The sequence below is a fragment of the Typopeltis vanoorti genome, chromosome 1 (assembly GCF_054136105.1).
Source record: "Typopeltis vanoorti isolate ZY-2024b chromosome 1, IOZ_Tvanoo_1.0, whole genome shotgun sequence".
In the NCBI taxonomy this organism is placed as follows: Eukaryota; Metazoa; Arthropoda; class Arachnida; order Uropygi; family Thelyphonidae; genus Typopeltis; species Typopeltis vanoorti.
This window is the reverse complement of record NC_143549.1, coordinates 154,984,951-155,009,850: the sequence shown is the minus strand read 5'-3', so window position 1 is coordinate 155,009,850 and position 24,900 is coordinate 154,984,951. Positions and strand designations below refer to the sequence as shown.

Sequence of the window (24,900 nt, the reverse complement as noted above, 5' to 3'; positions counted from 1 at the left end):
CAGAAGTTAGAAACAGGATATAAAAATTTCAACTTAAAACGAGTCAGCTGGTTGCAAACATATACATAGGTAGTATCCTTTCTGGATTTTTCTTCTTTCCTTAACCCTGGGTTTTCATCATCATAACACTAAATACAGATATAAATCTTTGTTCTGGTCTCATTTTAATCTAGCAGATTCTTCTGAGGTCCACCCAGCATTTTTCTTCCCATTTGGTTTATGTTTTAGGATACTAAGTATCAGATATTCAGGTTACTTGTTCTATCCAATTTTTTTACTTATTCTTCTGTTGATTTTATTTTTAGTTCTTTTAAATATCTTCATTCTTTTTTTGTCTAATATTGTGTATTTTGCAGTTTTTCGAATGAATCTAGTATCACTAATTTTTATTTGTTTATCTTGTTTATTTTTTGCAGAAATTTCACTACCATATAATAATGCAGGTATTGCTAAAAATTATGCATTTTTAAGCATGTTTCTTTTTGTACAAGATTAGGATTAACAGTTTTATTTGTCAGGACCATAACCTGCAAACATTTTGAAGACAAATCAAATCAGAAAAGAACATCCAATTTTTAAAATTGGATGTTCTTTTCTTCTTCTTATGACATTTCACATCCAAGATAAAAGTATCTTGGATGCGAAATTTATATATAGATATTTATCTATTTGTTATTTTATTATTAATAACTAGTTTACTTCTAATTGGAATTTGTTCACAAAATGCTATTGTTTTAGCTTTATCAGTAGCTATTCTACTGTGATATTTAAGTTACGTATCATTCTTAGTAAATTCTCATCCTTCTCTGATATTATTAACTAATCATCTGTAAATCAATAATGTATTTAATTTATTATTATGAGAAATTTTTATACCCGAGTTATTTAAAGTGTTCCGCTATATAAATATTTCATTAATATATATATATATATATATATATATATTAAAAGTGTTAGAGACAGGGGATATCCCTGTCTTGAACACTTGGTTTATATTAATTTTTCATTCAAACATCATTGGTTTATATTCGTTTTTCATTATTTTTATTTTATTATCATTGTATATATTCAATATTGCCTGCAATAAAACATTAGTTTTAAACAAAATGCTGCATCCATTGCAGAGCATCCTTTTCTAAATCCATTGTGACATTCTAATAATGTTTTTTTCACCATATATTTTTAATTTTTCATTAATTATTTACTATATACTTTATATGTATATTTACTTTTGTAGTATGTATTCAGTTAATTCCTCTTGAATTAGCAGGTTTTTTTTAATCTCCTTTTTTTTTTTTAATATCAGAATTACTGTACTTGTATTCCATTCTGTTGGTATTTGTCCATATGTATATATTTTTTATGTAAAACCTTCAATAATCTCTGATGAAAATTTTTCCAGGAAATTGATACAGTTCAGAGTTTATCCAATCTTCTCCTGCTGATTTACCATTTTTAATTCTACATAGGTTGTTCTGTAATTTTTTCATTGTGATTGCATCATCTTATTCATTTTGCTAATTTTTTTTTTTTTTTTTTTATGTTAGTATTATTTGTCTTAAGGTCTGTAAATAATCTAAAAATCCTTTTAAATTACTTCGTAACTTATATTTCCAGTTTCTTTTATATCTGCATTCATATGTTTTAGTATTTTATGATCATTAGGTCTTATTTTATATATCATTTTCTAGGTATGACACTTATTTTTCCCAGCTTTTTCTGTCTCTTTCTGGTTTCTCTTTTGGCTACTGCTTGTCTTTTTTAATATTCAGTTTCATCTTCTTGTTTTTTACTACTTATCATACAGTAAAGGCTAGTTTTTTTTTTCCCGACTATTCTTTTTATTTCATTATTCCATATATGTAATTTATTTTTATGATATTTTTTGTGTCCTAATTCTTGGTTTAATCCAAGTATAAGCAAACAAAGTTTGTACCTGAATAAACCAAGAATATAATTTCTTGGCATCTTTAATTTATAGTAACCAAGTGGAAAAACTTCTGGCATCTATCTCTGAACTAGTCTTACTTTATATTTCTTTAGCATCTAGGAAAAGGCTGGTTGTTTTTTCATTCATAAATAAAGTAGTCTATTATTAATTTATGTCCAATTGGACATCATGTATATTTTTATGTTTATGGAATGTATTAATTTTTTTAAAATTATATAATCAAAGTAATTTCTATTCATTGTTGGTTTTCCAAATTTTTTGTTTATTTATTTTTTTCTTATATTCTATGTAATTGTTTGTAAAACCCATCTTCTTTAGAGACATTAGGGACTCCAACAACTGTTAAATTTTCTTTATTTAATTTTAATCGTATTTTTAATATATTTTCATTCAAGTATATATGATGGGTTATTTTTGCTTTGATTTATGAATGCAAAACATTATGCTAGCTTTTGTACTTATTTGTTTATTCACTTTATTGAACTGGGTAGGATAGGATGGGATGGGGGTGGGAAAGGAAAGTTCCTCATTTAAAATACTATATAATCTTCTTCCTTATGCACTATTATCTGAGACCTTATGATCATCAGCAACCATGGGACCAATGCCCGTAGGTGTCTGCTGCCATCTTGATATGATTCTTCCATTGCATTCTATTTTGTGCAAGATGAAGTTTGTGTATAGAGTTTCTGCACCATTTGACGATGTCATCGCCCCATTCTCTGTTTGGTCTTCCTCTTTTGTTCCTTCCTTCAATCATTCCAAACAGCAACGTTTTTAATTTTCTCTCATCATTCATTCTACATATATGGCCAAATAGATGTAGTTTCCTTTTGATTATTTTCTGGATCAGGTTTTCTTTTGGTTGTATTCGTCTGTAGATTTCCTAATTTTTCACTTTCTGTATCCAGCTTATTCTCAAGATCTTTCTATAGCACTTCCTCTCAAATGCCATTATCCTCCTTTCAGATTCTCTCAGGAGTACTCAGGCCTCGCATCCATAGAGCATACTGCTGAAGATACAGGTTTCTACAATGCGCAGTTTAGTTTGCATCTTTATAGCTTGGCTCTTCCATAATTTTGTCCATGGCTTTTAAAATAGTTGCTGCTCTGGCTATTCTAATTTTTATCTCTTTTTTGGGGTCCAAGTCATGCGTCATGTGGCATCCAAGATATGTGAAGTGTTCCACATTTTCCAGTTGAAATCTGTCTATCGTAACTCTGTTCAGTAACTCCCTGTTGTCCAAATATCATTGTTTTAGTTTTTTCAAAGTTGACATTTAGTCCATATCGTTTTCCTTCTGTGCATAGTGTTTGCAATGTCTGTTCCAGCCTTGCTGCATCTTCTTCAATCAGGACGATGTCATCTGCAAAGCAGAGGTAGTTTATTCTCATGCCATTTATTGAAATGCCTCCACCTTCTTCTTTAATCTTATCTAGTGTTCTTCCCAGATGTGTGATGATGATGATTGGTGATATTGGGTCCCCTTGTCTTGTGCCTTGACTAGTGGCAAACCAATCTCCAGTCTCACCTGCTATTCTGATTTTTGCTTGTGCTTGGATGTTTATATCTTTCAGCAGGCAGATCAATTTATTGTCCACACCATAGGATTCCAAGACAGCCCATGTTATATTTTGGTCAATATTATCAAATGCTTTTTGGAAGTCCACGAAACAGCAATATATCTTTTTGTTCTTTCTTCGAGCTTTCTCTGCTATTAGTCTTAGTGCAAATATTTGCTGCACTGTACTTCGATCTTGTCGAAATCAGGCTTACTCATTTGGAAGATGTGCCTCCATATGCCCCTTCAGGCATCCTGTTAGTATTTTCATCAGCACTTTGCCAAGATGACTCATTAATGCAATAGTTCTGTAATTGGTGCATTCTAAAGCACTGCCTTTCTTATGAAGAACAACCAAGACCAATTTTTTCCACTCTTCAGGGGCATACTCTGATCTCCATATTTCATTACATAGCTTATGTATTTCTTTTACAGCTGATTCTCCCCCATATTTTAGAATCTCGCCTATTATGTTGTCATTTCCAGGACTCTTGTTGTTCTTGAGATGTTTTATAGCCTTATTCACCTCCTCTTCCAAGATGTCATTTTCAAAGATCTCTGTTGGTGGAGAGATTGCTTTTAGTTCTTTGATTACTTCTGTTGCAGTATCATTTAGTTGATTTTTATATAGTTCGCTGCAATATCTTGTCCATCTGTGTATGATTTCGGTCTTATCCATCAATACTTTACCATTTTCATTGACTGCTACTGATCTTGTTTGCTACTTCCTATTGACATTTCTTATAAGTTTGTAGACCTCTCTGGTTTTGTGTTCTTCATAGTACTGTTCAATGTCTTTGCACTGGTCCTCCAACCATTTGGCTTTATCAGATCTTGCTGCTTTCCGTACTTCATTGCATTTTTGACGGTATAACTCATCTGCTACCTCTGAATTATCTCTTAAGTTTCAGTTCTCTTTTCTCTTGTACCAATTTTAGGGTTTCCTGAGTTATCCATTTCTTGTTGATCTTTTCTCTTTCAGGAATACTTCATCTCTACTGCTTTTTTTTAGCACTGTAGTGTTTTTCACTTGGGGTCTTAAGCTTAGTTTCCAATATGTTCTGATATGCTGTTCTTAGCCTGTCTTCATTTAGTTTTCAGATGTCTCTAGCTTTTTGGAACTTTCCTTTGTATTTCTGTTTCAGTTTTAGTCTTATATTCGCAATTAATAAACTGTGGTCTGAATCAATATCAGTTCCTTGGAATGATCTGCACTGTTGAACTGAGGTTCTCCATTTCTGGTCTATTAATATCAGGTCGATCATATTCCTGTGTTTGCCATCGAAGGAGCGCCACGTCCATTTACGACAATCTTTTTGTTGGAATTTGGTATTGCAAATCATCAGATTGTTATCCGTGGCAAATTCCAGAAGCATCTCTCCACGTCCACTTTCTTTTTCCATATCTAAATTTTCCCATCCTGTGTTATTTTTGCCAATCTTTTCATTCCAGTTTCCTCCAAATCTGAGACCTCAAGGAGGCTATAAATCACCCAAACCACTTGTCATACCTTTCCTTAAATTCATCCACACTAGATGCACTCACCACCCCCGAAAAGCAAACTATTCCATTAACTCGTGGCTGTCTGGGAGATAAAAGTAGTGCTTACCCCTTTCTTGACTGTGACCAAACTTAACTTCCATGGATGCCCCCTCCCCCACCTTCCATATAATGAATAATTTCATCAGATGTTATCCTATAACACTCATTCAAAAGTTTATAGAGCTCAGTCATATCACCCCTCTTTCTTCTCCTGTTAACCAGTGTCTGCAATCCACATACTCGTAGTCTTTCCTTATGATCTAAATCCCATAATCCAGATATAATCTTTGTAACTCTTCTTTGTACCCTTTCCACAGCTTCTTTATCTCCTTGGAACCTAGGAGACTAAATCTGCATATAATAATCTCGGTATGGTCTTATCAAAGCTTTATAGAGAGGCAAAATGACTTCCTTATCCTTACATATCAAAGTTTGCTTCAATATTTCAATTATCCTCTGAGTTGTATTTGTAACTTTTGCTATGTGACTTTTGAACTTCGAATTCCTATCCACCAATATGCCAAGATCCCTTGCCTCCTGAGTTTCTTGTAGCATACCCTGCTAATATAATATGCTGCTAGAACTCTAATCACGCTGAAGTGCATAACTTTACACTTACTAACATTAAACTGCAGCCGTTTTCGTTTACCCTAATTTCCAGCTTATTCAAATCATTTTGTAAATGCTGAATGTCAGTAGTATCCCTGATTGCTTTACCTATCTTCACATCATCAGCAAACATTTGCACTGATGTTAGACTCTGTCTGATGTCATTAATGTATAGATTGATAATGGCCCAACGACTGAACCCTGAGGTACACCACTGGTCACCTTAAATCTGGCAGATTCACACTCACTGTATACCACTTTTTAGTATCTGTCAGCCATCTCCTGATCCAAGTCAAGAGTTTATATTCCAATCCCATATTCTCCAGTTTGTCTTAGTGTATCCATTCCTTTTATCCAACTCTGCATTCCTGATTGTCCTACCTATCTTCATATCATTGGCAAGCAGTTGTACATCTGATGTTAGACTCTGCCTGATGTCATTAATGTATAGATTCAACAATAATGCTTAGTGACTTAACCCTAAGGTACACCACTGGTCACCTTAAATCTTGCAGATTCGCACCTACTTTATACCTCTTTTTGATATCTATCTATCAACCATCCCCTGATCCACATCAAGAGTTTTTATTCCAATCCTATATTCTCCAGTTTATGTCTTAGTGTATCCATTCCTTTATCCAACTCTGCCGTAACATTGTTATAAAATATGAGCAAATTGCTAAAACATGATCTCCTTTTAGTAATCGATACTGCTCCTTGCAGGGTTTAGCATGTTTGTGTACCATTTCTGTATGCGAGTTCTTAGCAAATTCTCTAAAATCTTCACTACCACACCAGAGATATTGATAGGTCGATAGTTAGACACATCAGTTTTTGCACTACCCTTGTACAATGGAACTGTCATTCATTCCTTCTGTTCCTGTGGTATCATTCCTGAGCTGAGACTCAAGTTATACAAACATGTGAAAGGTCTCGCCAATTCGGCTGAACACTCCTTTAGCAAACAGGCGGATATTCCATCCATCTCTATAGACAAATTCTTATCCAGGTTATGTAACAGTTCTTCAACCTCATTTTCATGTAACTCTAACTCTTCATCTAATATAGCAGTAGCACTGTGCACCATGTTTCATACACCTGGTTGATATATCTTAGGAAAGTGAGCAGTCATTAATTGAACAATCTCATTAGCTTCCGACACTAGAGTACCATCTGCATTCATTAAAGTTATTCTTTCTTTTCCTTGCAGCATAACGATAAAATTCTTTTAGATTGCCTTTAGCTTGCTTGGCCAATTTCTTTTCACACTTCACACCAGATAGACTCAAACTCACTGCTACATGGGACATTGTTACCATCATTGTTTTCTTGTGTTCCTACCTAATTTGACTTAAGTCATCTGATATCATTAATAGCACTCCTCCTCCTCTCCTATCTCTTCTGTCATTCCTAAAAATATTATACCCATTACACTCGATCCCACTTACCATATCTGATTCTGATTCTGACAACCAAGTTTCACTAATGCTAAAAATCTTAGGCCATAATATTCAATAAACCAACGAACTCAACCCCTTTGTTTCTGATGCTCCTGACATTTATGTACAGACATAATAAATTACCAACCTTTATTCTTACAATTAGATATGCAATCTATTTGGTCTTGTTCTAGGATTTTCTCTTGTCCCTCCCCAGACATACTTAAAAGGTCTGAACCCAAAGCATATTTTTCCACTCCTTCACCACATTCATAACCACGTTCGAAGACATTTGTATCTTTATCACGTTTGCACATCATAGCTGAACTTTCACATACATTTTTCCCATTCTTCCCTTGATGATCTAGTTTCCCTGACTCTCTGCATTAGGACTTATACCAAGAAGTAATTTCTCCAGGCTCCTGATGCCAAATGAATTCAAGTGCAGGCCATCCTTCTTATACAAGTATTTTCTGCCATGAAACACACTCCGCACATTGAAAAACTTGTATCCATTTCTTCTACACAGCCTGCACATGAAATCATTTGCTATGATCATCCTCTTCTCTCAGTACTGTCATATGTGGGTAGCAATCCTACAATTTTTACTCTCTCACATTTCTTTCTGGCTTCTTCCAACAGACCTTTCATATCTTCTCTCATACTATATTTGACACTACTTAAATTATTAGTGCCCACCAGAACTACCACCTCTTTCACTTTACTTTTTTTTTTTTTTTGGTTTTCAATTACATTTGTCACATTTTTAATTTTCACCCCTATACTTCTAATGTTTCATGTGGTAGATTTCTTTGAGACTTGCAAGTAATATTTGTTTAGGGTAACTAGGCTTGCCTCTTTTAGTAGTGGAAACTACAGTTTGAAAGGAAAAAATTACCTCACACTCTCGAATTGCTATAATAGCACTGGGGAAGGGGAGGGGTTGAATGAGTAAGTAGCAGAAGAAAGAAGAGTAGAAGGCTAGTCTATAGATATAATATACCAAATATATTGTGTTGTAGGAAGTAAGATCTGACCTAGCTCTTATATCTCAGATTTATTATGCCATATTCATTGATGTGAGCTGCAGGGTTTTTTCCCCTAAAACAAGCAAACCAGTTAATAAGGTGATACCCAGTGTAATATGCTTTGGTCATAATTTTGGCCAACAGCATGTATAAGCCCCTGTGTTTGCAATGGTTTGACTTTGCATAAACAGATGTTTTTAAATCGATTTCTCAGTATATTCTCAAGGACTGATTAAAATCAATAAATGACTAATTTTAGTCAAATAGGTTATTAGCTATCTTGAGTCATAAGTCATAATAAGAGAGAGCTGTATACCAAGTTTGTTAGTATTAGATTTAATGATGCTTTAGTTAAAAATCTTGGAGTTTAACAACTTGGTCTCTTGGAGAAAAGGGTATCAATCAATTTCTTACATTAAATTATTATATGGTGATGTGGCGTTGCGTGGCCAAGAAGCATGTGGTAAAGCTGTTCGCAAGGATTGAAAAATCAGAACTAAATAGTGAACTCATAAAGAGATAGTCCTGGAAAAGAAGAACCAAGTTAAATTTCTGACAATAACAACAAAAAATTTAAGTTATGTGAAAAAATAAAAATCATAAACCACTTTTAGATGAATATAAAATATAAACATTGCACATGGCAAATTGTTCTGTAGGCACAATCTCAGATTTGAAGAAAAGAGTACTGTAAAAGCAATCAGAAGTGATAAAGATGACCAAAAAACTGAAGATATTCTGAATGTGTGGAATAATAACTTTGAAAAACTGGCAAATAAGATAACCAGTGACAGAACAGTTGTAGAAAAATTCAAAAGGAATGCAGTTAGAAGTACTGTATGCCCACAAATGCAAGACCCTTCGACACTTCTGCACATGTCAGAAGAAGGAGAATCCATTCCGATCAATCCATCTGGTGGGATGAATTGTTTATTATTACGTCAGAAAATTAACTTTTCTTTTATGAACATTGAAGTTTTTAAAGTGGCAACTATTTTGCTTGTGTAACAGTTCGAAAATTTTACGTTTATGCACGTGATTTCACGTGTTGGTAACGAATTTGTACATCATCTTATTCATTTCTCTCCTTCAATGTGAATTGACTCTTCTTGGCACCAAGCCAACTGAGGGTCTCGGATCTGTGGTCAGACAGTATGTATCAATACTTGAAACATGAGGTGTGGAAAAACAGCCCGATTCAACAAGAAATGCTTATATATTGGGGATATAAAAGTTTTGTGATGGTTCATCACATAATTTAGAAAGCCTGTTCAGAAGATCAAATTCCAGATGATTGGAGCAGAGCTATATTATCCATTTATAAAAAAAAAGAAATAAAACAATGTGAGAATTAGAGGAATTTCCCTACTTAATGTTCCAGGTAAGATTTATGCACGCATACTTGAGAAGAGGTTAAGAAAAACTGTGGAAAAGAAACTTGAAGAACAAGCTGGGTTAAGGCCAAAGAGGAGTTGTCAGGATCAAATTTTCACTTTAAGACAAAAAGCTGAGAAATCATAGGATATAACAAGAATCTGTGATTCATCTACAAGTGTGGTTTTGAAAAGTTCTCGGCCTCGACCATAGATGGCAACACTATCGGCAAGATTTTTTTTTTCTAAGTTGGTACATCTGTGTGAAATTGCAAGTCATTATATCAAGTAGTTTGTTTTATACAGCTGTCTGAAGCAAAAGTGTTGTCTGTCCCTTGAAATGGATAAAATTGAGTATCATGCAGTTATAAAATTCTTTGTAAAAGAAGGTTCAGTGCCAAAAGAAATTCATTCGAAGTTCATAAAAGTTTATGGGCACTCTTCTCCTTCATTTTTGACAATAAAGAACTGGGCTGCCGAGTTTAAACGTGGCCGTACTAGCCTTGAAGATGATCCACATGAAGGACGTCCAAAAAGTGTATCAACACCAAAAACATTGATCAAGTGCACGATATGGTATTGGATAATTTAAAATTATCTAGTCAAAGTGCATGAAATTGCTGTAACTATAGGCATTTCAAAAGAACATGTAGGATATATTTTATATGAAAAATTGCAAATGAAAAAGCTTTGCACAAGATTGGTGCCAAGCTTGCTCACAGCAGATCAAAAATGCACTTGCATGCAAATCTCTCTGAACAGTGCTTGGAGCATTTTAACAAGAATAAAACTGATTTTTGTGTGTCAATTTATTACTATGGATGATATTGGATTCACCATTGTACACCATAATCCAAACATTATTCTGATCTTTTCACCAGACTAGACAAAAAAATTCGTGAGAAAAGACCCGTCTGCATAAGAAAAGAAATCATCTTTCATCAGGAAAATGCACCTGCCCACAAAAGTGTTTTGTCAATGGGAAAATTAAGGGATTTGCACTATGAATTGTTGGAACATCCACCCTATTCCCCATATTTGACTCCCTCTGACTTCTATCTCTTCCCAAAACTAAAACTCTTCCTCGCTTGTCAGCATTTTTCTTCGAATCAAGAGGTGATTGCAGCTGTAGAGGGGTGTTTTGTAGATCTTACTGAGAACCACTATGGGCATCTGATAATGGTGCTGCAGCATCTCTCAAATAAATGTATTAGTCTTAAGGGAGATTATGTTGAAAAATAATCATTTTGAAATTATAAATTCGTTTCTTCATTGTTAAGCCGAGAACTTTTCAGACCACCCTCATATGTTGATCACATTATGAAGAAAGCTGGCATTAAACTTGATTGCAAAATTTGAGATGCTCAGGCTCTTTACTTTCTGCAGGTGATTGAATAGCTGCTATAACGAATTCTACTTGAAATTCAATAATAAAAAGACAAATTCTGAAAATAGACAGGAACATGGAACACATCAACTACATCATGGTGATCTACAGAAGTAGTAAAATATTTTGGCACATCATGAAGATGACAAATCAGAGTTTGAAATAAATAAAATAGACAAAGGTGGTATGTTGGAGAGCCTGTTGATTAAATTTACGTGGAATAAAATATAAACCAAAACACTAAAGTAGTAATATATAAGATGGCATTCAAACCAATTTTACCTTATGGATCTGAGAGTGGGATTAGAAAAAAATGAAGATATTAGAATGGAACATGATATTGTGCATTCAGGAATGTATGAAGAGAGTTAATCTAAGGCAGTCTTATCAGTTGAAGAGAATGTGAGAGGAAAAGTTTGAAAATCAAGAATGCAAGAGGAAAAATTTAGAAAAAACTCAGAAGGCTACCAAGATCTAGGTGGATTTAGCCATTGTACCAGCCATGCTTGTTTACATTAGTTATTACACAGATGCAAAGTGTAGTGAAATAGCATAGATAGAAAGCATAAATTATGCTTTCCATATGGTGATTTGGGTCATTGATGCAGTTAATTTTCCTTAAAGATGGAAGATCTGATGGTATTAGAGACCTGATAACTAATTAATTTGGAAGAAAATCATTAATAGGGAGCTAATAATAATGTAAATTTAATCAGGTGGTACTCTTATAGCATTCTATACCCTTTGAGGATATATGTTTAAAATTTGATGATGATAGTTATAACAGAGTTTGGAATGAAAATGCCTTCATTAAGTAGTCACAAATTTAAGAGTGATTAATGTCAGTGATTACTTCCCTACAGCATATGCATAGGACTAGGTAGCCTTAACATTGATTGTCAATATTTATGTTTTCAAGAAATTTGCATTTAAAGCACTCTGTTTATAACATATTCACCATATTTTTGGCATACATATTCTAGATATGATTTGTTTTGCCTAGTTTTTCCACTGCAAATGTTTTCCTGATGCAATTTGACAAATTTTGATACAGATCTTATATACTAAATTTCATTTAATTTTATCAAGCCAATACAGAATAGCTTCAAATCATTTTGCCAATAAAAATGATCTCATCATCATCATCATCATCAAATTCCTGCCATGTACCCTCAAGGGGTGTACAGGATATGACAGTACTACATGAAAAAATTACATCATTACTAACTTCCTATCTACAATTTTCCTCCAAATCAGTCTGTTACTTGTCAAGACTCCAACATTATCAGATCTTATATTTCTATCGTCTAAGACACTTTGTACCGTATCAATCCACCTATATCTTGGTCTTCCTCTGGGTCGTTTTCGTGCCAACCTGGCAGAGAACACTTGTTTTGCTAATCTTTCCTCTCCCATTCTATTTAAGTGACCATACCACCTGAGATTAGCTCTGCTAACACATTCCTGGATGCTGACAATGTCAAGTTCTTTCCTAATATTCTCATTTTTAATATGATATTGCCATTGATGCCATCTGTTCACGCCTCTAATCTTTCTCAGGACTCTCATATCTGCGGTCTCTAGTCTTTGGTCAAGTGTTTTACTTCTGACCCAGCTCTCAGATCCATAAGTTAAAACTGGTTTGAACACTGTCTTGTATACAGCTAATTTAGTGTTCTGACTAATTTCTTTTTTATTCCATATGAATTTATTCAATTGACTTCCCACCATACCAGCTTTGCTGATTCTGTTGTCTATTTCTATATTTAATTTACCATCTTCAGTAAAAATCGTGCCTAAGTAGCTGAAATGTTTTACTTGTTCCACAGGTTCTCCATTCACAACACAGTTGACATTTTCAATGATTCTGCCTATTTTCATTGTCTTTGTCTTTTTATTGCTGACCTTCATACCATATCTATTACAACAGCTATTCAATTTAGTCAGAGAATCTTGCAGACTTGTAGCGGATTTATTTAGAAGTATAACATCATCCGCATAAAGCAAAGAGCTGACATTAACATCTCCAATTTTGATATCAGGTTTAATACCACATTCCTTCATAATGTGATCCATATAGATAATGAATAACAGAGGGGATAATGTACATCCTTGTCTCACACCAGATTTAACATTAAACCATCTTCCTGTACTTCCTTCAATTCTAACTGCTGACTTACAACTCAAATAAAGACTAAGTATTGCTTGATATAATGCCCCATTGACACCATATAACTGCAGCGTATTGAATAGCTTCTCTCTTGGCACCTTGTCATATGCCTTTTCCAAATCGACAAAACTTAAATACAGATCTTTGTTATATTCCCATGCTTTCTCGACTATTTGTCGTAAAGTGAAGATCTGATCCTGACAGCCTCTATTTGGCCTGAATCCAGCTTGTTCTTCACCAAGCTTTTCTTCCACAATTCTTCTCAACCGTTTCTCAAGTATACTTGCATAGATCTTGCCAGGAACACTCAGTAGGGAAATACCTCTGTAATTCTCACATTCAGTTTTATTTCCCTTTTTATATATGGGTACTATGAGAGCTCTACTCCAATCATCGGGAATTCGTCCCTCTGTCCAGGCTTTCTGAACTATGCAGTGCAGCCACTGTAAGACTCTTATGCCACCATACTTCAGCATTTCTGGTCGAATATCATCTACTCCTGCTGCCTTTCCACATTTCAAGCCTTTGATGGCTTTTTCTACTTCAAGTATGGATATGTAATCCTGACTGCATGCCTGGTCAGTGTTTTTTATCACTGTGCTGTCATCACTGCTTGTTTCATTTAGCAGTTTTTCAAAGTAATTACCCCATACTTCAAGGATATCTTTTTCTCCTGTTTTCATTTCACCTTTATCATCTCTAATTCCTTTTACAGCACTCTTTCCTCCATTCCTAAGCTTCTTCAACAACCTCCAGAATATTTTGCCACCTTCTTGATATTTATTTTCTATATTCTTGCCAAAGTCCTCCCATGACTTTTGTTTAGCTAGTTTTACACACTGTTTAGCTTTCTTACATTTGTCTCTGTATTCTCTAAGAGTAAAAGCTGACTTATTTGCCAGGAACTTTTGATATGCTTTCTTCTTTTCCTTCACTGCCTCTTTAACTTCCTGTGTCCACCAGGGAGTTCTGATTTTTTTATCCTTGCACACAACCTCACCACATGCCTCTCTGGCAGAATCAATCAATGTTTTCTTCAGAGTTTGCCACTGAATCTCCAAGGTTTGATTCCTGTTCTCAAACTCTTTCATTTTTTCTTCAATAATCTTTGTGTATTTTAGTCTACAGTTCACATCTGAGAGCTGCTGAACTTTTATTCGCTTTAAAACTTTCTTACATGTTATTCTTTTCAATATGAAATTCAATTTTATCCTGCTCAAGACTAAATAGTGATCACTTCCAATTTCAAATCCTCTGTACACTCTGGTGTCCTGCACCAGGGAAAAAACATCACTATCAACAATAACATAGTCAATGAGACTTTTCTTATTCCTAGCCTCTTCTCTCCATGTGAATTTGTGCACATTTTTATGTTGGAACATGGTGTTAGTAATAACCAGTCCATGTCCTGAGCAGAAATCCAACAGATATTTGCCATTATTATTAGCTTTGCTCTTTTCTCCAAATTATCCCAAAATATTTTTGTATGTCTCACAATCATTCCCTACTCTGCTATTCAGATCCCCAACAAGGACCAACTTTTCCTTTTTCATTGTGTCAATTGCTTTTTCTAAAGCCTCAAAAAATTCCTCCACTTCTACCTTAGTAGAACCTTCTGTGGGACCATAGGCACAAATAATTCTCATTGTCCAGTTCCCCATTCTCATATTTGCCCACATTACTCTACTTGAGACTGAGTGCCATTCAAGAAGATTAGCCTCGTATTTTGTGTTGAATACTATGGCTACTCCTTCTTTTCCTTGATTGTCATTGCCTGAATATAACATTTTGTATTTATTGCTCAGAAAGATCTCACCAGTTTTGGTCTTTTTTGTTTCAGTCACCCCTATTATGTCGATCTGGTACTTATCTAATTCCTCAGCTAGCTCCATTTCTTTGCCATTCAGGCTTCTTACATTGATAGTACCGATCTTTAACTCTGGTGATGTTGAGTTGGGGTTTGTTTTCAGATTTGTTCCAGTAGCTGACTTTTCGCTGTTCGCCCTGGTTCCCTGGCGAAAACAACGGGGGCCTTGTTTAACCGGGCGACGCCCCAGCCGGCATGAAATTTTGTCATGTTGTACCATCATTTTCTATTTTGGTTTAACCAATAAGAATACAATTTGGTCGGCTAAATCCCAAATTGCCAGCCCATCCTCGTTCGTTCAGTATCAAGGTAGATACCCAACAGGGTGCACCACGAGAAGGTGAGGATTGGACATTAGGTTAGAAGCCCTGGTCGGTTCTCCGCATTCCTTTAAAGGCTATGTGGAGGTCTCCTCTCAGTTATACATAAAAATGATCTCATTAAAGCAAAATCAAGCTGCACGACCAGTTACTATGAACATCCTAATTTTAGAAGTGCTATTGCAGTGTATAAAATTTGTGCTCTTACAAATGAATCACTTCAAACAAAAATTGGAAATTCAGCAGATTTTTGTAAGTATTTTCTATCCCAGTTTCAATAAAATTCTTCCAGTCAGACGTGTGAATAATTTAAGAGGACAAAATGAATCCAATAGGTACTATGCATTATATATAATGCAAATGCACTTCATAAATTCACATTCTAGCTTTTTTTGTAATTCTAAAAAAAAGGTCCCATCTCCCCCTTTGAAAACATATATTTGATCATCATCATCAGTTTCCTGATATATACTTCAAGTGCAGGATACTAGCATTTTACATGATTAAGTGTATGTTATTGCTAATCTTATGTCAATAATTTGCCTCCAAATAGTCTGTCATTGTCATCACTTCAGTCTTGTCAGATCTTATATTTCTCATAGGGCACCTCTGACTGCATCAGTTCACCTAGATCAGTGGTGTTCAACCTTTTTTACTGCCCGAGCTACTTTTCTATAAAAAGTTCCCTATCATCATCTGCCTGTAATTTAAATAACTGCCGTTGCAGAGCTTTTCCTCGAACAGAATTTACTATTTTAAATGTAATATCAAAAAACATCTTTTGTGTTTAATCTTTTACTACACAGTACTTGTAGGTGAATAATACAGTGGTACGTTAAAAAATCTGGATATTTGTCATCGTTTTTACATAATGAAATGAAGTCTGATTTATTACCTATCATTGCAGGAGCACCATCAGTAGTAATAGATACAAGTTGTTTAAAAAGCAGAAGTTTGTGTTGTTTCACACATTCATCAAATGCTGAAAAAATGTCTTCTCCCCTAGTCCTGCTCAATAATGGTATAATTTTCAAAAGTTCTTCTTTACTTGAGTAATCTTGAAATACCATGCAAATAAATACCATTAACTAAGAAATATCAGTGAAGTCGTTTGATTCATCAAATTGTAATGAAAACGCAACACACTGGTGAATGTCTGACATTAACCTGCCCTGGAAACTTTTCTCTGGCAATTGGAACTCTTCCTTTCAGCAATTTGAAACCTTGTCTGCGGCCTAGAAGTAGTCTCTCTCTAGCTACGTCTCAAACCGAGAAGCTCCTTTCTGGAAGCAGTAAACTCTTCTCTCAAGCAACGTGGATCTGGGCAGTCTCTCTGACTGTAACTCTGGACCGGGCGGCCTCCTCTCTAACAGCAATTCTGGAACCAGGACCCCTTCTGCTTGCTTCAGTCCCTTTTTATTAGGCCTCCTCTGAGATCTGAGACCTTGCATGAAGTTTGGCAACCCCCCAAAGAATCAGTATCAGTCTTTCATCTTAAGTTTCAAGTTCGGCATGCCTTTTGTTCTCCTCCACTTTCTTTTGATTGTAAGTTGCTGGCCATCGGAAAGTTGTTTAAACTCTTTCTGACTGACTTCGGAGATGTTTACACTTAGAGCCTGCAAGCTTTCTCATACAAGTTTCAATAACAGTCTTTCTAATGCCGCCATGTACAGCTTCAGCGACAAAACATTGCCTTTGTTTTTAACACTCTAACATATTCTTATTAAAGCAGTATATACAGTTAGCTTCAAAAGACTTATTTACAAAAATATCTAATGCAAACTATACCGAGACATTTCTTTTTTTACAATATTCACATGGGACTTAACCTAAGTAAAAAATTGATGTAATGTGCTTTGGAATATTTAAGCTACAATCGAGTTTTTACACTTTGCTTATAATCATATTCACTCGGCTCGCTGTTTGACTTCTACTGATCCAAATTAATTCATTTACCCGGACTTATAAGAAAATTACTGATTTGACAATTTTAACGAAAAATAAATAAACAATAGCAATATGCTTAATGCCAATTAAAAATAATGCAAAATAATGATAAATAAAATATTATATTTTCAGTTTTAATTAAATTTGTAAGTAAGGAGGAATACACAAGAGATTGACCAAAAATTGCTCCGCGATTGACGGGTTGAACACCCCTGACCTAGATCTTGAAATCAAATGGCTGTTTTGCAAATCTTTCCTGTCCCATTCTGTTTATTCCAGAAACAGAATGGGAAAGGAAAGATTAGCAAACCACCATAAACATGTTATTACACCTATATTTCCTTGGCCTTGTTTTATTTACTATCTGCTCTTTTTTTAATATAAATTTTACATAATTATCTTGTTCTACTTTTAAGAGACATATAAATACATTTTAAGAACGGGGTTCATTTGATTTTAATCAGAAAATGTTTGGGAAGTTGAGTTTAAAAAATAATAAAAAATAACTTGCCTAGAAATGAATTCATTCATTTATTGGTTTAAATAATAATATTTTTGGTATTGAGCATGATTCAGTGCAGTGAGGTTAAATTTTAAAGCTGTTGATTTTAATAAATTAAATTAGATTGAAAAAGTAATTTTTTTTCTTCTTTAGATTATGGGACATTGAATGTGGTGCTTGTTTAAGAGTTTTAGAGGGCCATGAAGAATTAGTGAGGTGCATACGTTTTGATAATAAGCGCATTGTCAGTGGTGCATATGATGGGTAAATAGTACACAATTATTGTGTGTGTGTGTATATATATATATATATATATAACTGTAGATTTTTTCTTAGTATATATATACTTTGAAAGATCTGGAAGAAAGTTTTAAGAGAAATTTATTTTTATGACTAAAATTATTCATGCTATAGATGGTATCTTTGTTGTTTACAAAGTGCCAGGTAATTCCTGTTGCTTGTTAATACTCTTATAGTTAACAGCATACATGAAAGATGTGTTTGATACTTGAAAAATTAATATTTTGCTAGTGCAATTGAGTGTTGAGTGAGTGATAATATTAATTTTTATTACAAAAGTTAAAAAAAAAAAAAACAACAACATTAGACCATGCAATTTTCTTGATAATTCTGCATCTGTATGTAGAAATTCTGCAGCATTTGAATAAAGCATGACTGTGGTTAATGGTATTCAAGACTGGAGAAAAAGCATTTTGGTTTGAATTGCATTCTAGCACACTCAGATATTTTGTGGGACAGCAAAAGTTCATGTTGAGTAACTAATCATTGTTAACAGAAGATAAAATTTACTTTGTTTTGAATTTCCATTTGAGACATTCCACAAAATTGTTCATATTATATTTCACATCTTAACAAAGTGCAGAATGAATGACATAGATGCTAAATGAGAACAAAACTGATGTGCACTGATTTACTTGAGGTACTTTTTATGTAGTACCAAACCAGTGAAATATTCAGTAAGAGGTATATAATCAGTGTAGATGAAATGGGAATACCATTGTTTAAGCCAAATATAAAATAAGCAGTGAAATAGGAATGCTGGAATTTCTCATTGCTTGCTTCAAAGAAATTTCTAACTGTTGACTCAATAGTAAAATTACTGTTTTATTTTAATCCAAAAACAAACGTTTGCAAGTCTTTTGGCAATGTTCTTTTGTAAAAAGGCATATGCAGGAAAAAAGGAGGGGAAATAATTCAGGGAAATGACTCGCTATAAACAGCCGATTAAAAAAAAAAAAAAAAAAAATATATCACTCCTCGGGCACAAGAAAATTCACTGTAACAACCTATTCCTGTTGTCTTCAGGTTTGCTTTAGTGATAGTCAACTGTATTTTGGAACTTGCAAACATTTTTGTTGGAATTATTACAGCACAAAAGTCTTGTTGGCTTCAACAATTTTGCAGTGGTTCTACTAATAAAAATGGATTGACATCTCTGTTTTTAAATAAAGGGGGTAATTTGAAAAGTCCAGTTAAAATGTTTGTTATATAAATGAAATGAAAATATAAAGCATTTTGCAAGTAACAATGACACATCATATCAGAATGTATTCTCATGACCAGCAGATAAATCTAAATTTATCAGCTTTGGTCAGAAAGGATTGAAACCACTAAGATTTACAGAGGAATGTTAGCATAGTATGGTGAAGTTTTAGTCAGAAAAATGTATGAATGAATGGAAAGAAATAAAAGAGAAAGAACACGTTGTCTCAACTCTGCATATAGAGTTGAGACAATCTTAAATGTAGAGAATGCAACTCTATATTTAACAGTAACATACAAAATTCTGTCAGAAACTATTATTATATAAAATGGCAGTGCTCAATTTAGTTTCTGATAGCAATTCACAATCTTGACCCTGTGGCAAGTTTTTATTTAAGAAAACCAATTCCCACCCCCCATCCCACTAAATGATGATGTGTAAGAATCATTTCATTCTTGAACTTCACAGCCTTCTTGATACCTTCTAGAAAAAAGGTCAAGATTTTGGATAGTTTTGCAAAATGTTTGGAAAAGCAAAAAGAAGTATGTTGCATAGCACTAAAATTTCATATAGTTTCCTTTTCTAAATTTAATAAACAATACATTGCCTGTTACTTTTTTTTTTTTTTTAATTTATCCTAATAGATTTAAGGAAGAACTTGATCCAAACAACTAGTACTTTGTAGGCATATATTGTAGAATTTGAGAGTTGTGTGTATATCAACCAAGTGAAGAAATTGTTATGGCATAGGTGACAGGGACTGATGTGAGAACAGAGGCTGATGAATTAGAAATACTTAGGATATGACAATCTGAATGCAAATACAGCTGCAGGATTGGATGGGATATCAGTTTGCATTTTAAGGGAATGTTGCTGGGGAACTGCCGATGCCTTTGACTAGTAACATACAAAATTACTGTCGGAAACTGTTATTATATAAAATGGCAGTGCTCAATTTGATTCACCTGATGTAGCGAGTGAAACAGTCTACATCACAATCTTGTCTCTGTCTCAGTGCTGGCAAAGTCCTGAGCAGTGGAACTGGAAAATTTAGTCAAAAAAGAGAATTCAAGAATGGGTGGATATGATACTCTACGAGAGCAGCGTGACTTTGTGAAGGGTAGGTTATGCCTTATAATCTATTCACTTTTTATAATAGGGTGATAGCTGAGTTGGATAAGGAGAATGGCTACACAATGAAACTGCTGGATTTTGCAAAGTCATTTGACAGGATACGAAATGAAACTATTATGCAAACTGCAACAAATGAGGATGGATATGAAACTGATGATATGGGTAAAAGGATGGCTGATGGACAGATAACAAAACATAGTGTATGAAAGAGCAGATTTCAGGAGAAGGCAGGTGATTAATGATGTGCCACAAATCTCTGTGCTTGGACCACTGCTGTTTAATTTGTGCATTAGTGGTATAGGAAATAATTTGAAGCAACATATTCAGTTGTTTGCTGTTTTGGTAGAGTAATAGTTAATCAAGTATGGGCAAAACATATAATGATGTCAATTTAATTGGGAAAAGTGTAAAGTTATGCATTTTGGGATACAAAGATTATAATCTGTGTATCACATTGATGGAACTGTACCCAGGAAATTGATGAAGCGAGGAATTTGAGGATAATAGTAAATTGAGAATTGAAGTTTAGCAGGCACATTGCTAAAATAGCCAGAGGCTGCAGATTCAAATTCGACAGGGGCATAGATGTTTGTGATTGTCCCTAACCATTTACCATATGTACTGCTGGAACCTGTGTCCTGGCACAGTATGACCTGTGATGTCTTTATACCATAAAAATCAAAAATAACTAACTAACCTCTTTATAAAGCTTTGAAATGACCACATCTGAATTATTGTGTTCAAGTATGGTCACCTGGGTTTCTTGGGGATGAGGAAGTAGTGAAAAGGATCATATTCTTATCAACCCATTCCTGAATTCTCTTTTTGACCAACTTTTCCAGCACTCCAGAGATACTGATTGGTGTATAATTTGTTACTGCAATCTTAGAACCTCTTTCTTGCAAAGGAATAATTTTTCCCTCTTTCCACTCTTTTGGAACTTTGCACATTCTCTTAAAATGCAAGCTGATATGCTATCTAATCCCATCTGTATTTGCATTTAGATTCTGCTGTATCCTAAGTACCTATAATTCATCAGCCTCTGTTCTTACATCGGTCCATGTCACCTCTGTGATAACAATATCTTCACTTGGATGATATACCATTGAAAAATGAGCACTCAGTAGCTCGACAATTTCATCTGCCTCTATTACTTCTCTACCATATATGCTCATTAAAGTTATCCCTCCATAGTAATACTTCCTCACTCAATGAAAAAACTCTTTTGGTTATTTTCTTCTCATAATCTGTTATTGACTTTTTGCCATGCTGGTCACTTTTCTCCTTGTATGCCCTCCACAATATACATTTTTTTAATAGCTCATGCTAAATGACACTACTCATCCATTTAACTCCTGCCTCAACTTATCCTCCTAACCTTGGGTATACAGTGTGATATTGCTTCTTCCAGATATCCCCAGATTATCCCCTATGCACTGTGAACATCCTTCTCTTGCAGAACTTTATGCCATGGTACTGCTTCAAGCTGTGTCCTAAGTGTATTATAATCACCTGCCTTATAGTTCCACATATACCCTTTCTTAACTGTAATTTCCACATATTTTGCTACTTCCCAAGTCAAGACCAAATGATCACTTTCTCCAATTGCAGGCAATGTAGCACCTTAATTATGGATAGGTCTTCTGATCCTTTAACAAGATACAACACTCTCATACCTCAAGTCCCCTCTGTCACATTCTGCTATAAGTAGTTATCTCTCAGTAAATGGTAAATTCTATTTCCTTCTTCCCATATGATCTTTCTTCCTATCAATCTGTGTCTCCAAAGTTGAAGTCCTCTATAATAATTACTCCATTTGCACTCTGTACTAATCTCCTGTTGCATGTCTTCCACATCATCCCTGGCACCCTCTGACCTATAGCTGCAATTTTATATTTTGTCCTATTGGCCTCAATCTCACACCAGATTGACTCAAAATAACTGTCGTCTACCTGGCTGACTCCTAATCTTGTTGGCAATTTATTTGTTATTATCAGCAGTATCCAATAGCCCCTCTCCTGTCTACTCTATACTCATTGAAAAAATACTAAATCCTATTCCCATTCTTTTCCTATAACTATGTCATCTGCTGTTAGCCAGGTCTCACTAATGTCTAGAACTTTTGGTGAGGTTGCACTAACCAATGCCAAAAACACTTCCCTCTTATTCCATTGCTTCTAGCATTAGTGTATAGAAACTGTAGCATCCCCTTAGGCCCCCAACCAACTTTACATTCTGAATTGACTTCCCCATTCAATATTGGTACCTGAGAAAGTAGATTCTGTATTTTTTTGTTCATTCACACACTCATTCTCTTCATTGGTGCCTACACACACACACACACACACACACACACACACACACACACACACACACACACACACTCATTTGCATCTGCCTAATTGTGTTTTAGTTTTCCTGACTTTGCACCTCCACACTCTCAGTGAACAAAGCTCTCTCCAGACACCTTATGCTGAATCCATAAGTGCAGTCCAACAGCATTGTGCAAATCTTTCCATCCATCAAACTAACAGCCATTGGTCCACAAACTCTACATCATTTCATCTGCACAACCAGTGTATTGATTCATTAGCTATCATCACTCTCCATCTCAGTTTACCTCTATCATAGCATGGCATCGACTTACAAATGTCATCCTCTCGCTCTTCTTTTTTTGCTTCTTCTAACAACTCTTTCACATCCTCCCTCATGGAATACTTCTCATCTCTCAGGTCATCGGTTCCAGCTAAAACAATCACTTCTTTCACCTTCCCTTTCTGTATTCTTACAGCATTACTAATATTTTAATTTTCCCACAAGGGAAACAAGATTTCGTAGTGCTTTCATGAAGAACTCTCCTTTTTTATAGAATTGCTGTAAATAATTATTTGCTTACACTTATTCTCATGATTATTCATATAATTTTCTTTTTGGCTCTGGACCTCTTGTTTTTTTCTATTTTCAGTTTGACCGATCTCTTGCTGTTTCTGCAGCCTTTCAGTCTTCTGCTTTGTCCTGTGAAGGACTACATGCACGCATGCAATTTCTTTATTTAGGTCTTATGAATTCTCCTGATCAGCCACTGCACTTTCAGTATTATTATCACTGATATTTACATTTTTTGGTTTTGTATTAAAGCTCTCTACTCTACTGTCATGTAATTTGTTCTCTCCACATTCACTTTCAAAGCATTTATTGCACATTCCCTCACCAATCTTTCAACTTTCGTGATGAATACATCTCACAAATTTTACACTGTACAAAATCACCCAAATTTAGCTCGCTCAGCAGACTTTTTGGCCACCATGTTCTACTACACATAGGTGCCATACCAACAATATATCTAATTAGCGGCCTGGTTGGCCGAGTGGATAGCATATCTGCGCTCCAGCCAAAAGGCTGCGTGTTCAAATCCTGCCGTGGACATGGATGTTTGTGATTGTCTGCTGAAATATATTAGTGGTGGTCGGCGGTAGATGATGTTAGTATAGTTGCAGTCAGTTGGTGTTTGAATGGTGGAGATGGAGTTGTAGAGCAGATGCCCTTCCTCGATGAGTCCTTGGACTTCCTGGAGGTGTTAAATAATAATAATAATAATTTAAGGAAATATAGCAGTTTACTTACATTTGAATACTCGGTCTATCTCACACACTTATAATAGAATAAGCACAAATTTTTGAAAATAATTACAGTTACACTCCAAGTTACGGGATGTAACTGTAATTTGTTTTTATATTCTTTTATATTATGTATATTATTCAAATACAATTGATAAATTTTTTTAATCACCCCAAAAATGAAAAATATTAAAAATGGAAAATATCTGATTAACGGCAAAAACATTAATGTAAGACAGCGATATGAGTAGCCATTGAACATTTTATTGTATGTATGTAATTTACAAATTTGACTTGCATAAAATTCGAGTTACGTAAAGGTTTACAGAACGCATTACTTACATAACTTGGGGTGTAACTGTACTTATATTTTCACAGAGTTACGAATTGATGGCATTCACCAATTATCCTTGAACCCGAGGATATTATCTGTTAGGCCTGTATGCTTAAAAAGAAATCTATTTAATATGTACATTATTCCACTGTTTACCTATGGAAGTGAAACATGGGCAACTGAAAATCAGGAAGACAGGTTGCATGTAGCCCATAGTGCCTCTTAGAGACAAATGCTCCACATAACAGAGAGAGAGAGAGAGAGAATAAAAAATACTAGATTTAGAGAGATAACTGGAGTAGAAGATATTGTGAAGTATTGTAAAGCATGTAAATGGAGATAGGCTGGCCATATTAACAGATTGCCAGACAAAGGTGCACAAAATTAAGCATTGAGTAAATGTAAAAAGAAAGAAAGATCACCAAAGAAAGAACAATATGACATGAGATGGTACAATGACTAATGACAGACAGAATTGGAAAGTTAAGGGGAAGGCCTACATCAGCAAGGATGGAAAGCAACTAAAGAACCACTACTATAAGTATCCTGTGATGGAAGGTGTGTAGAGGTTTAAGTGCTGTGAGGACATCATGTTGGAGGCTACACACAGCACA

General features: G+C 34.7%; 1 protein-coding gene across 1 annotated transcript in view; it reads left to right on the top strand.

The window, feature by feature from the left end:
* The window catches only part of LOC150110561 (beta-TrCP-like), a 171,976-nt gene that overhangs the window by 129,831 nt on the left and 17,245 nt on the right, over positions 1 to 24,900 (top strand). Inside the window, exon 9 of the mRNA XM_090394800.1 lies at positions 17,851 to 17,961. Coding sequence (XP_090250926.1) covers positions 17,851 to 17,961 — 111 coding nt within the window. The remainder of the gene's footprint in view (positions 1 to 17,850; positions 17,962 to 24,900) is intronic.